General features: G+C 37.2%; 1 protein-coding gene across 11 annotated transcripts in view; it reads left to right on the forward strand.

Moving 5' to 3' along the window:
• UTRN (utrophin) overlaps positions 1–14,929 on the forward strand; it is a 610,574-nt gene that overhangs the window by 520,026 nt on the left and 75,619 nt on the right. For all 11 annotated transcript variants that reach the window (XM_049902936.1, XM_049902887.1, XM_049902897.1 and 8 more), the window contains 2 exons: positions 2,645–2,846; positions 10,056–10,141. In XM_049902936.1, coding sequence (XP_049758893.1) covers positions 2,645–2,846; positions 10,056–10,141 — 288 coding nt within the window. The remainder of the gene's footprint in view (positions 1–2,644; positions 2,847–10,055; positions 10,142–14,929) is intronic.

The following is a 14,929-nucleotide window of genomic DNA, read 5'->3' on the forward strand; positions in this document are numbered from 1 at the left end:
CTTTTGTCAGACCCTGCAAAGAATGAATTTGATAAGTGTCCCTGCATTCTAGGAGCTTAGAATGAAAACAGTGAAAAATTCCAAGAAGTGGGGTGAAAATAAGCAGCTGCCATACAGTCAACTCCAACTCATGGTGACCCCATGTATGTCACAGCAGAATGGGGCACCACTGGGTTTCCAATGGCTGATTTTTTAGAAGTAGATAGCCAGGCCTTTCTTTTACAGCACCTCTGGATGGACTTGAACCTCCAACTTCTCAGTTAGCAGCCGAGTGTGTTAACCATTTGTACCACCCAGGCATCCCATGGTGAAAATAACAATGAAAATTCCAGGTGGTTCTTAGATTTTTTTTTCTGACACCATCTTTGATTCATGTGAAGCTTATGCAAGTTATTTTTGTTATGAGCCTAAGTCTTACCAATGATATATTTGACATCTCTAGGAAATAGATTGGACTTTTATCTAGGCTTGTGTGCTTTATATGTTTCTCTCTCTTTTTGTCTTTTTTTAAAGATGTCTTCTCTGTTGCATATTTTTTTAGATTATTTTTGTCTGTATGGTCTTAAAGCAGTTCTTTTTCATTGCAGATATTTTGGGAAAAAATAATAATTCTGCTAGTGTGGCTATGTTTCATGAATATTTCAAAAAATTCAAAATTAGTGGTTATTCACTGGTTAAATACAAAGGGCGCTATTCATTTTCTTTAACTGTCAAAATATGTCATTTTTTTGAGAAAACAGTTTTTTGTTTTTTTTTTTAAACTTTTGTTGTGCTTTAGGAAACCCTGGTGGCATAGTGGTTAAGTGCTACGGCTGCTAACCTAAGGGTCAGCAGTTCGAATCTGCCAGGCACTCCTTGGAAACTCTATGGGGCAGTTCTCTGTCCAATAGGGTAGCTATGAGTCAGAATAGACTTGATGGCACTGGGTTTAGTTTTTTTGGTTTTTATTGTGCTTTAAGTGAAAGTTTACAAATTAAGTCAGTCTCTCATACAAAAATTTATATACACCTTGCTAGTTACTCCTAGTTGCTCTCCCCCTAATGAGACAGCACACTCCTCTTCTCCATCCTGTATTCCCAGTGTCTATTCAGCCAGCCTCTGTTCCCCTGTGCCTTTGCATCTCCCCTCCAGACAGGAGCTGCCCACATAGTCTCATGTGTCTACTTGAGCCAAGGAGCTCACTCCTCACCAGCATCATTTTCTGTCTTACAGTCTAGTCCAAACCCTGTCTGAAGAGCTGGCTTTGGAAATGGTTCCAGTCTTGGGCTGACAGAAGGTTTGGGGACCATGACCTCTGGGGTCCTCCTAGTCTCAGTCAGACCATTTAGTCTGGTCTTTTTATGAGAATTTGAGGTCTGCATCCCAATGCTCTCCTGTTCCACCAGGGATTCTCTGTTGTGTTCCCTGTCAGGGGAGTCACTGGGGGAAAACAATTTTTTATCAGGCAAAAAAGAAATAATTGGTTATATTAAAAATAAAAAGTCCCCCTCAACTTTTTTTTTTAATGTTACAAAATTGCAGTTGGAGCTTTTCCTTACTCTTCTGTGGACCACCTGGGTACTCTAGCACCTGGTCATGCCCTCTAGAGATGTTCTAGACATAAGGAGTAAGGATCGGGGCAAATACACAAAGACCAAGGAGTGTGGGTCTGTCCTATGCCCCTCTACTAACCCAGCTTAGCTAGAGATGGTCTATACGCTGGAGCATCATGAGAAATAAACCAGGTTAGGGCCAGATTGTGAGGGCCGCATATATCAGGCTTGGTTCAGTTCACACTGTGCAACTATTAGGTTTCTACCAAAAAAAAAAAAAAGCAAACCCGTTGCCATTGAGTCAATTCTGACTCATGGCGACCCTACAGAACAGAGTAGAACTGCCCCATAGGGTTTCCAAAGAGCGCCTAGTGGATTCAAACTGCTGACTTTTGGGTTAGCAGCTGTACCTCTTAACCGCTATGCCACCAAGGTTTCCTATGTTTCTACAGAACCCATCCTTTTAACAGAGGGTCTTGAGAAAACTTTGTATCTCATGATATAAACATGGAGACGCTCTGCTTAAGAACCATTAGTGCAGATTGCAACCAGTGTCACAAAACAATATGCATATACATTTTTGAGTGAGAAATTAACTTGAGCTGTAAACTTTCACCTAAAGCACAATAGAAAAAAAAGAGATGAAGAGCCATTTGGCAGCAATATAAAGGATGAATTGGAAGGTGGGTGATGAGCGGGTTTTACTTAGGAATTAAGATAAAGAGAGTGATGGGATATTTGAAATGTTACATCCTTTGGAGTAGATTTGGAGATTTATGCCATTCTGCATTTGAAAGTAGAAGGAGCCTGGAGAGGAGAAGGCCAGAAAAGGAAAGAAAAATTAGCATTCCAAAGAGCAAAAAAAGATGGGATAAAACTGAAATGTGGCAGAGTTCAGAGTCAAAAGCATGGGAATATGGACCAAAAAGGAGGTTAGAAATGTAAGAATGGAAATGGCACTTATTCTAAAAAGAAATTGAAATTAGTTAAAAAAGGTAGATTCTTAAACTGAAGAATCAAGCCAAATACTTGACACTTAGAAATGTTTTTGCTTCAGTGTTATTGTGTGATGTAATTAAGGTATATATTCTTTTTTTTTACCTGATTTTAAGTGGATCTCTTAGAGTTGAATACAACAAATGAAGTCTTCCAACAGCACAAGCTAAACCAAAATGATCAGCTCCTCAGTGTTCCAGATGTCATCAACTGTCTGACAACAACTTACGATGGACTTGAACAAGTACATAAGGACCTGGTCAACGTTCCGCTCTGTGTGGATATGTGTCTCAACTGGCTACTCAACGTATATGACACGTAAGTTTGTGTGTTTCCCATTAAAATGCAATCACTGAAGGAAATATGTTGACAAGAGAAAATGTCTAACATTTTTAAAATGAGTTAAAAAAAAATTGGGTACTTAAACTTTTAAAGTACTTTTCCCAGTAGAAATATTTATGTAAATTGTGGAAATGAATGACTTTCCAAATCACTGGGCTCTTACCCAACAGTAGAACAAAAAAGAATGTGTATATATTATTTTAAGATTTTGCTTCCAATTTATAAAGGCTGCTATTATTCGTTATTTTTATTGTCATTTGTAAATGATACACCAGGATATCACATTTTTAGTATTGTTACACAAGAAGCTAAGCCCAGTTTCCTTCATGTTCTTCCAGAGTGACTTATAGCATTCCTTCTTTCATAAGACAAAATTTTGTATTTCTTGTCATAAATTGAAATAATCTATTGGCTCAAAATATTCTGCTCTATAGTCTTCGTATGACCACTTAATAGTGATTTTGAATGGCAGTTACAGGAATTTAATTTGTCATTTGGTATTAGCTTTATTTATAGCAATGGTGGGTATATATATACAACCATGCATTTCTTAATGTCCTTGATACATTCTGTGAAATAGGACTTTATGTGAGTTGGACGTTGTGTGAACATGAGATTGGACGCTACTGCCTATAAGTTGAAGCATATGCTGTTATGTGGTAAACTTTTTATTTGTAAGTAGGGGAAGCTTGCATCTAAAATAACAGTATAGTACAGTACACACATAAACCAGCAACATACACATTTATTATAACTATTAAGACATGTATTATAAGTTACGTATGAAATGTACCATTATACGCCTGTCAGCGTAATTGCTTTGTATGCAAGGGACATGAGATACACATGTTGCATGTAGGAAGCTGTTGGGTTCACTGTGTCCATTTACGTCTGCTGCATCATTCTCCAGTTGGGATTTCTGAACTCTTTTATAACCTTATGGGACCACGGATGTATATTGCAGTCAGATGTTGCCTGAACGGATATAATGTTGCACATGACTGTACATGATGTTTTAGGTACTTTATGCTCTCCGACACTCTAATATCTGAAATTTAATTAGATGTTCAGTGTCACGTAGAGCACGCTCAACTTCTTGCATAACTCATTCGCCATTAATTTGGCCCTTTTGAATAACACAGTGGATTTGTGAAATAATCAGTCCTAGAAAGACCTGCTGTGGGCTGACATTTCTGAAACGTTAAGAATTATTCATTCTTCTGGTAGGGGGTTAAAGTATGCAAAGATGAAATAAGAAACTCAGAACTATTGCTTTTCTCACACACTAAAAGTTGTTTTCCCTTAATTAGCTGTATGAAAATTTGTTTATCAGCCTTTTATTTGACGTAGAGAAAAAGAAGAGAGAGTTTATAAATGCACACATGCAGTAGCTGGTTGACTCTGTACAAGAAGTGAATGATGATGACATAGTTTTAGAGGTGACTTAACTAAAATTTTACTTATTTTTATTAGAAAAATCTTTATTTTTCCACATTTATAAATCTCACAACAAAATATTTTTTTCAGTAATTAGATTGCCAGGGCCCTTAAGAGACTGACAGAACAGATAGTATGAGTATGTCTGTTACCTTAGTGAATATTGGATTTACTGTATTCCTGTTTACGTTTTAATCAATTTCATTTTAACACTAATTTTTACTCTTCTAGAGCAAAATATTAACATTAGCATTAATCCTCCATTAAGTTATTCTTCAATATTTTAAACCTCCCAAAGAGACATTTTCTATAGTAAGTTCACCAAATAGCTGGTCATTTTGGTGTTTTAACTACTAAAGGCTGTAATTTGATTTTATGTCCTAGGAATAATGCAGAATTCATAGAATACTTAATAGTTTAATTGAGCCCCATGCAGTGTGGTAGAGGTGCATGTCTTAAGCTCTGTCTCTAAAGAAGAACCAGAAAAGATGTTCAATCATTCTCCCTGGGCATTTTCTGCAGCTCTAACAGACATATGCCATTTTCCCTGCACAACCTGAAGGGAATTAAAAAAAAAAAAAACAGTGCTGCTTATTTGGGAAGGAAGCAACGTATGACATGTTGTGATCCGTGTTCTAGGAAGTTAAATGTTGGCATTTTTCCACTTTCCATCAAATGTGAACACGTGAGAAATGCTTCTCCAAGGTACTGTTTTTTACTTAGTAAGAACCAAACCAAAAACCAAACCCAGTGCTGTCGAGTCGATTCTGACTCATAGTGACCCTATAGGACAGAGTAGGACTGCCCCATAGAGTTTCCAAGGAGCGCCTCTTGGATTCAAACTGCCGACCCTTGGGTTAGCAGCCATAGCACTTAACCACTACGCCACCAGGGTTTCTCTTAGAAAGACCAAACCAAAAACCAAACCCACTGCCATCGAGTTGATTCCGACTCATAGTGACCCTATAGGACAGAGTAGAACTGCCCCATAGAGTTTCCAAGGAGCACCTGGCAGATTCAAACTGCCGGTCTCTTGGTTAGCAGCCACAGCACTTAACCACTATGCCACCAGGGTTTCCCTTAGAAAGACAGTATCTTGAAATCCTCATTTTCCGTTTTAAAGGAAAAAAAAATCTTTTAAGACATATTTCGCATGCCAAAGAAATACAGCGAAGACCATGCTGGGTCAAAGTGGTACCCATTTATTCTAGCTTTCAATCTTAGATAGTGGTGGTTGTGGTGTTAGTTGCCATAAAATCGGCGTCGACTCATGGCGACCTGATACATAACAAAATGAAATGTTGCCCAGTCCTATGATCGTTGGTATGTTTGAACCCATTCCTGTGGCTAGTGTATCAATCCATCTCATGGAGGGTTTTCCTCATTTTTGTTGACCCTCTACTTTATCAAGCATGAAGTTCATTTCTAAAGATTAGTCTTTCCTGTTGACATGTCCAAAGTAAGTGAGCCTAAGTCTCACCATCCTCACTTCTAAGGAACATTCTAAGAGTAGTCTCAGATGGCCAAAATCAATCACCCAAATTTCACGAAATTTGTCTAATAACTTTGACTTATTCATTTATCTAAACAAGATTATTAACTCTTTTCAAGTCACAGTTCCCTTTGAGAATCTGATGGAAACTATGATCTACTCCCTCCAATACCAGGACGTTTATGGACCTCTCAGCCCTGTCCTGGAGCCCTGGTGGTACAGTGGTTAAGAGCGCAGCTGCTAACCAAAAGGTCCACAGTTAAATCCACCAGCCCCTCCCTGGAAACCTTATGTGGCAGTTTTACTCTGTCCTGTAGGGTCACTATGAGTTGGAATCGACTTGACAGCAATGGTTTTTTTTTTTTTAAAAAGTCCGTGAACCTTAAGAATGACACCTTGATCTAATACTTCCATTCATTCCCCTATTCTAACATTCATTCATTAACTGGGTATTTTTGACTGCCTTACACTGTGTAGTATGATGCAGCTAGCTCTGATATTTTCAGCTTCACCCAGCTCTTGGAATAATGAGTGATGCATACACAGTAGATCATAGAATTCTAAAATTAGAAGAACTTTGGAGGTTGTCCATTCTGCCCTCTTTGTTTTACTGATTGAGGGTACTGCCCGCTGAGACAAGACATTGTGACCACAGCCACCCACTGCATGTTAGTTCTAAATTATAGAATTACAATTCAAAGATTTTTGATAATTACTTGATTAGTCTTACCATATTTCCATATCTAGGAATAAGAGTACTTTATAAATTAAGTAAACTGTTTGACATTTTAACATGTACCCAGCTCCTCCTAATATTCTGAATTTTGTGGGGGAAAAAAAAATCTTTTTTTATCTGCTGTGGATGATGAGAATCCAGAGTTCCGCTTCTGGTTGTTATGTGAATTTGCAACCTCTTAGCTTTGGCATCTCAGTTTTTCATCTAAAAATTTGAGATAAAAATATCTCTTCTGCCTACCACATATAAGGTGACTGTGAAGGGCAAATGAAATAATGTATGTAAAAAAGAATTTATATACTAAAAAGATAAAGTTGATTCCATGTATGAGCTCACAGCTCCAGTCTTCATTTTCGCAGATTAAAAAATCTTAATTTCCCAATATTCCTTCTAGATTTAATGCAAATAAAATGTTTAAGTTATGATTTAAAGGGATAATCTAGAACACTCAGTTTAAATATTTTGTACCTACAGCAAATATTAACCTTGTTTACTGCAGTGTTGTCATGTTTTTTTTTCTCTATTCTAAAATATGTATAATTTGAATTTTATAAGGTACATATCTTTCTAATTGAACTGATTTCAGCAGTTGCTTCTGTAAACTCTCAGGGAATCAATATGATACTTAAATATTGAGCTATACTTCTTACTCACTGATAAATTTTATTGTCTCCCTATAGTCTCTCAAATCTAGACATGTTATTTAACATTCAAGCCCTCTGTCACTTGGTCGCACGTAACCTGTACAACTTTATCAACCATATAAAGCTTTGATGTGAGTCCTTGCCTCACCTTAATGAGCCTGGTCCCTGGTGTTCACACACCTGCCTTTGTCCCCTTGCTCAGGCTTTTCCTGTGACACTCAGATTGCTACTTGGAGCAATCCAACCACATCATATCTTCAAGGCCCAATTTTAGGCTTATCGCTTCTATCAAATGTTGTGAAACTAATGACTAGTCAGTGATCACTAATGGCTAGTCAGTCACAGTGATCTTACCACGATTCTTTATTTCTGTAAAAGAATATTTACATAAAAGCAGGTCTTGTGTTGTTGTGGTTGTTTTCTGATTCTCTAGTTGTCCTCTTGTCTTACCTCCCCAGCTAGTTTGCGAGCTTATGATGAGTAGGAACGATGCTAGGATCACAGTAAGCCTTCATAAATGTTGACAGTGGGATGAACGATGATTGACACGTTCAGTAGTTTCCCGATGATACTCCTTTCTTGTGTGGTTACAGTAGACTGGAAGTCATCCTCTAATGCACATCATTTTGATGGTTTTGCCCTTAAGACATTGCTTTGTCCTTCGCCACATTCATGTACAAGCCTCAGTCCATTCACACAGCCTTTTGTTATCTTCTGCAGATCCTCTGATTGTGTCTGGAGAATAAAAATTTGATTTTTGAAGGGGAGAGAATAGACATTGTTTTCGTGCTAAAATTAGGAGATGCCTAAAGATAAAATAGAACACAACTTGTAGCATGGTTCAGTTTAAGATTCATTTGAAACTAGTATTTCTATAACTGTGAGAAACTAGGACGTATGTTCATTTAGAAATTATGATTATAATGACTGTATTTTAAAATTTAGGGATTAATTATTTTACGGGTCAGTTCTGAATGTTGTAGACATACATTGTAAGGATGTTCAATAAGTTGGTTGGGTTCGATTTACTATACTGTATTTTTATGCAAATAATGTATACATTTGCTTGCCAACTGCTCCCTCCCTTTCCCCTAGCCCCCCAGGTATCTTCCTAAGGGTGCTAATAAAAGTAGTATAGTGGGCTTACAAAAATACCTCATGGAGGGAGGGAGCAGTTGGTAAACAAATGTAGAAGGCACATGTTACTTGCATAAAGATATAGTAGATTATAAACTGTAAGCTACTGAGGGACTATTTTGACAATATATTTTACCAATCCCTAAGCAAGTTTTCTTTGTTTATTTAATTCACACTTTATATGTCATAGTATCTCTACAGAAACTTATTTGAGTATTTGTAATTTAAGAATGGAAGGATTTCAATTAGCATTAATACTAAAAATATCAAAATCGATTTATATATGGCTTGGCAATAAAACTACTTAAAATTGAAGTTAGTCCCTGGATGATGCAAACATTTAAGTGCTCAGCTACTAGCTGAAAGGTTGGCAGTTTAAACCCACCTGGAGACGCCTCTGGGAGACAGGCCTGGTGATCTGCTTCTGAAAGGTACGGCCTTGATTGAAAACCCCATGGAGCACAATCCTACTCCTACATACATGGGGTTGCCATGAGTCAGAGTCGACTGGACAGCAACAAAAATGAAGTTACATGTTTTTTGAATTGCATGCATTACTAAACATTATATATTTATATAATTTGGCATGCTTTCTTGTGTACTGAAAAAATATATCATAAGAAAATAACAATAAATATCTAAACTGAAAAATGAACCTGAATCTGAAATAATAGGAACCAATAAAGGCCTTTTTTTCTAAACTGTGTGTTATTCCATAGCAAGGATTATATCTTATTAATTTTTTTTTGTAGTTTCTGCATTTCCCTTTCGCCATTCCCAGGACCTGGTACTGTGATGGACATTTGGTAGACAGCTTAGTAATTCCTTGATAAGTGATGGAATAAAGAAAACCCTCTGCTTATAAAGATAAAAATTTTCTTCTAGTCAGCTTATATGTGAAATTGAAATGATCTCTCATAAGCATAGTGTGAAACTATTTTCTAAAAACCAAACCTGTTGCCGTTGAGTCTATTCTGACTCATAGCAACCATATAGGACAGAGTACAATTGCCCTGTACGGTTTCTAAGGAGCAGCTAGTGGATTCGAACTGCTGACCTTTTGGTTAGCATCTGAGGTCTTAACCACTGTACCACGAGGGCATTTTGTATTTAATTATAATTGGATGCCTCCCCAAATAGAATTCCACACCTGTCTGTTTAAGAGCACTGAATATTATAATTGTAATAGTAATTTATGAAAACTGCATGGGCAGAGACCAAGATAAATGAAGACAATAAATTTAAGTATTTAGCAAGTTTATAAGTGTATGATTATTTTTCTAATCAATTTTCTTACATTTGTTTTTAGATATGTCATTATTTATTGCTATATGAAGTCACGTGTGTTATATATACTTCTAGCTTAGATCTATTTTGGGTCTTCCATTTATAATTATTAACAGATAGCTTTTGACTCATAGTAATTATAAATTGAAATCTTTCAGCTTTATAATTATAGTTTTCATTTTGCTTTAATTTGTTCTTGATTCATGAGTTATAATGTGACTTCAGGCTATGTATTCTTTCCTACTAGGTCAAGCACACCATTAAAATATCATGAAATTACAGGATTGGGTTTCACATTAGTTGATTATGAAATGTATAGATAAGGTAAAGATGAATACTGAACTTTTTAAGATGAAATTATTTTTAATGGTTTACTCTCAAGAAAATAGTCAGAAATAATATACTGTATATAGTTTTAAATATATCTAATATTGAGATTCTTATAATTTCAGGGGTCGGACTGGAAAAATAAGAGTGCAGAGTCTGAAGATTGGATTGATGTCTCTTTCCAAAGGTCTCTTAGAAGAAAAATACAGATGTACGTAAGACAGTCTCCTATACCAATAGTATTTTTAGTAATAATAATCATTTGTTGGGAATTGACTTTATATGACTTGCTGATAATATCAGTTCCCATTTTTTTTAACTGCTATTATGCACGTACCAAGCCAGAGAAAGTGTGTCAGTGCTAAGGATTTTGGATTTTACATGGAATGAAAAGCTCGTTATGAGATTAACAGCCAAGCTGCCTTGTTGGGGTGAGAACGCACTACAAATCATACTTAACTCGTATAATAATCTTCCCATAATATAGGTATCATGGTTTCCCGTTTCCAACTGAGAAAGTTAATGCTGTGATAGGTTAAGGTTCTAGTTTAAAACTGCACAGCCAGTAAGTGGTGGGGCTAGAATTTGATCCTAGATTTTTCTACCTCCAAAGCCCAAACTTTTTCTATTTCTGTATACATTTAAGTGCTAAAAAAAACAGATGTGAAGGTAGATCCTTTGTAGGCGTTGATGTTGCCAGTTACTGTTCAGTTGGCTCTGACTCACGGCTGCCCCATTGTAACAGAAAGAGGTGTTGCCTGATTCTGCACCACTTCATGATTGTTGGTATGTTTAAGTCTATTGTTGCAGCCATTGTGTCAGTCCATCTTACTGCGGGTTTGCCTAACCTTCGCGGGCCCTGCACCTTAACCAAACATGAAGTCCTAATCTAGTAAGGAGCCTCTCCACAGTAAGTGAGTCAAAGTCTCAGACAATAGTCTGAGATCCATAGGATTTTTATTGGTTGATTTTTGGAAATAGATCACCAAGCCTTTCCTCCTAGTCTGTCTTAGCCTGAAAGCTTGCCAGAACCTCTCCACCGTGGGTGACCCTGCTAACATTTGAAATACCAGTGGCATAGGTTCCAGTATCACAGCAACATGCACGCCACTGCAGTACAACAAAGAGACACATGAGTGCTGGCGTCAAACCCATTGCCATCGAGTCGATTCCAACTCATAGCAAACGTATAGGGCAAAGTAGAACTGCCCCATAGAGTTTCCAAGGAGTGCCTGGTAGATTCGAACTGCTAACCTTTGCATTAGCAAATGTAGCACTTAACCACCACACCACTGGGGTTTCCAGGTGCTGGCATAGTGAGACAGTAATCCCAGGTAATTGTATTTGTAGTTGTGACAAAACAAAAAATGATAAAATATATTTTTTATTTCTTCGTATTTGTTTATCTACCAAATAAATCAGTGGTGCCCTTTTAACTGTCAGTTAATGAAGTGTATCTTGGCATCCAGAAAAAGTACACACTTGGGAGCCAGGGAGACCTGCCTTCAAACCTTAGCTTGTGGGCTGAGTGTCTCTGGGCAAGTTATGTGGTCCCACTGAATACTGCCAGTCAAGACGTTTAGGAAGGTGAAATTTAGCAGCAAATTTTCTTCAACTGGAAAATGAAGATAACCACTCCTGCTTTGCAAAGAATTAGAGATATATGTTGAACAGAGCTGAGAAACAGCAGTTGTTGAATAAATGGTAGCCATAAGTGCTGTGTTCCCAAACTCTTAACTACTGTAAAATATCTTTTGATTTCATTTTGTCCAGTAAATCTGAGTAATTTGATCTTGCCATGCATATTCCCAGATGATTCTTTACAGATAAAAACCAACCAGTTGCCGTTAATTGATTCCAACCCATGGCAGCCCCAGGTGTGTCATGGTAGAAGTACGCAGAGTAGAGTTTTCAATGGCTGATTTTTTAGAATTGGATAAGCAGACCTTTCTTCTGAGTCACCTCCGTGAACCTCTGACCTTTTGGTTAGCAGCTGAATGTGTTAACCATTTATACCACCCAAGGACTTCTTTTTACAGTTATCCCCAAGTATGTGGGGAGAGGTTTAGGGGTAATTTGTGAATGAGAAGATACCAGAAAAAAGAGGCTATTTGATCTGCCTCTCCTATAAACTTAATGAGTTTTGTGTCCTATATGAACGTGGTGTTGTTGGGTGCCATGGAGTCCATAGCGACCCCATGCGACAGAGTAGAACTGCCCCTTAGTGTTTTCTAGGCTGTAATCTTTGTGGTGGCATAGTGGTTAAGTGCTATGGCTGCTAACCAAAGGGTCGGCAGTTCAAGTCCGCCAGACGCTCCTTGGAAACCCTGTGGGGCAGTTCTACTCTGTCCTATGGGGTCGCTATGAGTCGGAATCGACTCGACGGCACTGGATTTGGTTTTTGGTTTTTTACTCTTTATGGGAGCAGATTGCCAGGCCTTTCTCCTAAAGAACGACTAGGTGGGTTCGAACAGCCAACCTTTTAGTTAGCAGCCGAGTGCTTAACTGTTGTAACACCAGGGCTTCTATAAAAGAAAAGTATATATTTTGGGATCCTTATGCAGTTATCTGATTTTGAATTCAGGTATAGAACCTGGTGGCTTATTTTTCTTGCGTAGTTTGGCAAAAATGTCAGTGAAAAGGAATGAGGATTTGTGTGAAATGAAACGCTGATTTTAAGATCAAGAGGTGAGGTTCCCTGGTGGATTGAGAGCTGAATAAGCCAAGCCAGGCAGAAAACAGATTTGCGCCAGGCTTTTGTCTTGTGCCACCGTATTTACCCAGAAGTTAAATGGTCTTCACCAACATAGTTGCCAAAAGATTTCATTTCCAAAACTAAAAAAGTTATTTCTGTGAATAAGAAAGGAAAATTTAGTGGGAGAATCGATGTACTAAAATTGGAAAGGAGTGTTTCTTACGGTCTGTGAGTTTGGGTCTTCACATGCTCTTGAAAACAGATAAAATTAGGGTTCTCTGAAAGCATTTGTTCTGAAATGAATGCAAATTCAACCTCTAGTCAGGAATCCTAAAAATGTATGCTTCATCTGTTTTCCTAGATCAGTGATTCTCTCTTCCCTTTCTTTTTAAGACAATTAGGGAATAACCTGAGACCAAAAGAACGAGTTACAATAGAGTGTCTGTAGCAAAAGAGCAAAAAATGAATTCTGCAAAATATAATATGTGAATTACCTACACATGTATTCTCAAACACATCTGAAATATGTAATCCTTTAAACAAGGAGTGTGTTTCGGCATACATAACTACACATACACTCTTGTACTGTAAGGGAGACACTTGCTACAAATGCCAGGAAAGTTAATACTTCCTATAATTCAACATTAAACCTTTAGATTGTGGAAGAGGAAGCAAAAGCCCCTGCCATGAGAATCTCTGATATTTCATTTAATGCACTAAGCAAGTCATTTTAGGACTTAATTTAATAAGAACCCTCTTGGGTTAAAATCTTTAATCTAAGCCTTTACTGGGAATATCGAAACTCTGGCGATGTTCTGGTGTTTTGTTTTTGGCTTTTTAGTTTGAGGTCCTTAGCAACTCTGATTCCTGTTTTGATTTCCCTGGTGATATCAAAACACTTCCTCAGTATTATTTCCTTTGTTAGAATTAATATCCAAGACAATTTGCAGAGTCACTATCGGGGTCAGTTGGTGTCCACCTGAACATCTTGAACATTGATTTTGCAGTGGCCATTGTCACCCCTGTAACCTCTCCTTTGCTTTTCGTGCCTTCATGAGACTATCCCTTGATTAGGTTCAAACAGTACTGTGGCTTTCCTGCCTAAAGCTGATCAGCTTCCTTGCCTCATCAAAAAGACATTTATACATCATCCTTTTGAAGGGCCACTTGTATCCCTTCTGTGCTCATTTATTGCAATTTGGGTTTTAGGTTGTGACTTTCTCTGACATCTTGAGACTGCTTTCTGTATCTAACTACAATGTCAAAATGTGAACTTTTCTGAGAATTTGGGAATATGTCAAACTGTTTCAGGAATCTTTTTTTCCTTATGTTTTACGGGTAGTTTTGTCTTAACAGTGGCATAGTAATATAGTTAACTGCCTCAAAGAAGGAAAATTGGGCACGGCTGACCTTGCTGAAAACGTGTGCCTCTTCTTAAACACTGTTAAACACGTGCTTTAATTCTGTATTTACCTAATAAGTGCCTTCCTGGGAATGGGTGTAAAATGAGCATCGTCGTAAGGATCTGGGATAAATATTTTTTGGCTGTGATGGTCTTGTTTTTAAAAAATGAAAAGAAACAAGTAAAAGTCTAAATCTGTGTGAAACAAATGATGATAAAACTTACATTTATCTTAATTGAATTTGCTTTCCCTATGTATGCTTATAATTAAAGTCATATTTCATTATAATTACTGTGTCAGTATCACCGAGCATGGTTCACTTGTTTGAAAGTTCACTCTTGACAGTGTTAGATCTAGCGTTGCTGCTGCTGTTGTCAGCTGCCGTCAAGTTGGCTCCTGACTCCTGGTGATCCCAGGCAGGATGGAATTGGACCGTTAGGATTCACTGGGTTTTTTATTGGTTGATTTTTCAGCAATATTAGTCCCATTAAAGACATAATGATATCTTTGGATCTGATATTCATATATCAGGTACTATTCAGAATGGTTTTATGTGGTCTAATAATTATTTACCCCACTTTCTTCTATTCCTGGAAAACTTCCCATGAAAAGCATTTAGATTTCTTTGAATTTTTTAGAACTAAGAAATTTCATTCCAAAAAGTGTTGGTTTCTGTTATAAACTAGATTGTTTTTATGTAAAGTTTCTCCAAACTTCAACAGTAACTTATTTAGGTATATTAATGTTATTGCAGGAAATACGTAATCATTTTAATCTTCAAAATGTTGCGCCCGGTAAATAGAAGATAAGCAAATACTAGAAAGAAGTGTCGTTATTGAGTCAAGAATATTATAAAACAGATCAGTGTTTTCTTATAAATAAAGCTTAAGAATTGAAAGTT

This window comes from Elephas maximus, chromosome 1 (assembly GCF_024166365.1).
Source record: "Elephas maximus indicus isolate mEleMax1 chromosome 1, mEleMax1 primary haplotype, whole genome shotgun sequence".
NCBI classification, from domain to species: Eukaryota; Metazoa; Chordata; class Mammalia; order Proboscidea; family Elephantidae; genus Elephas; species Elephas maximus.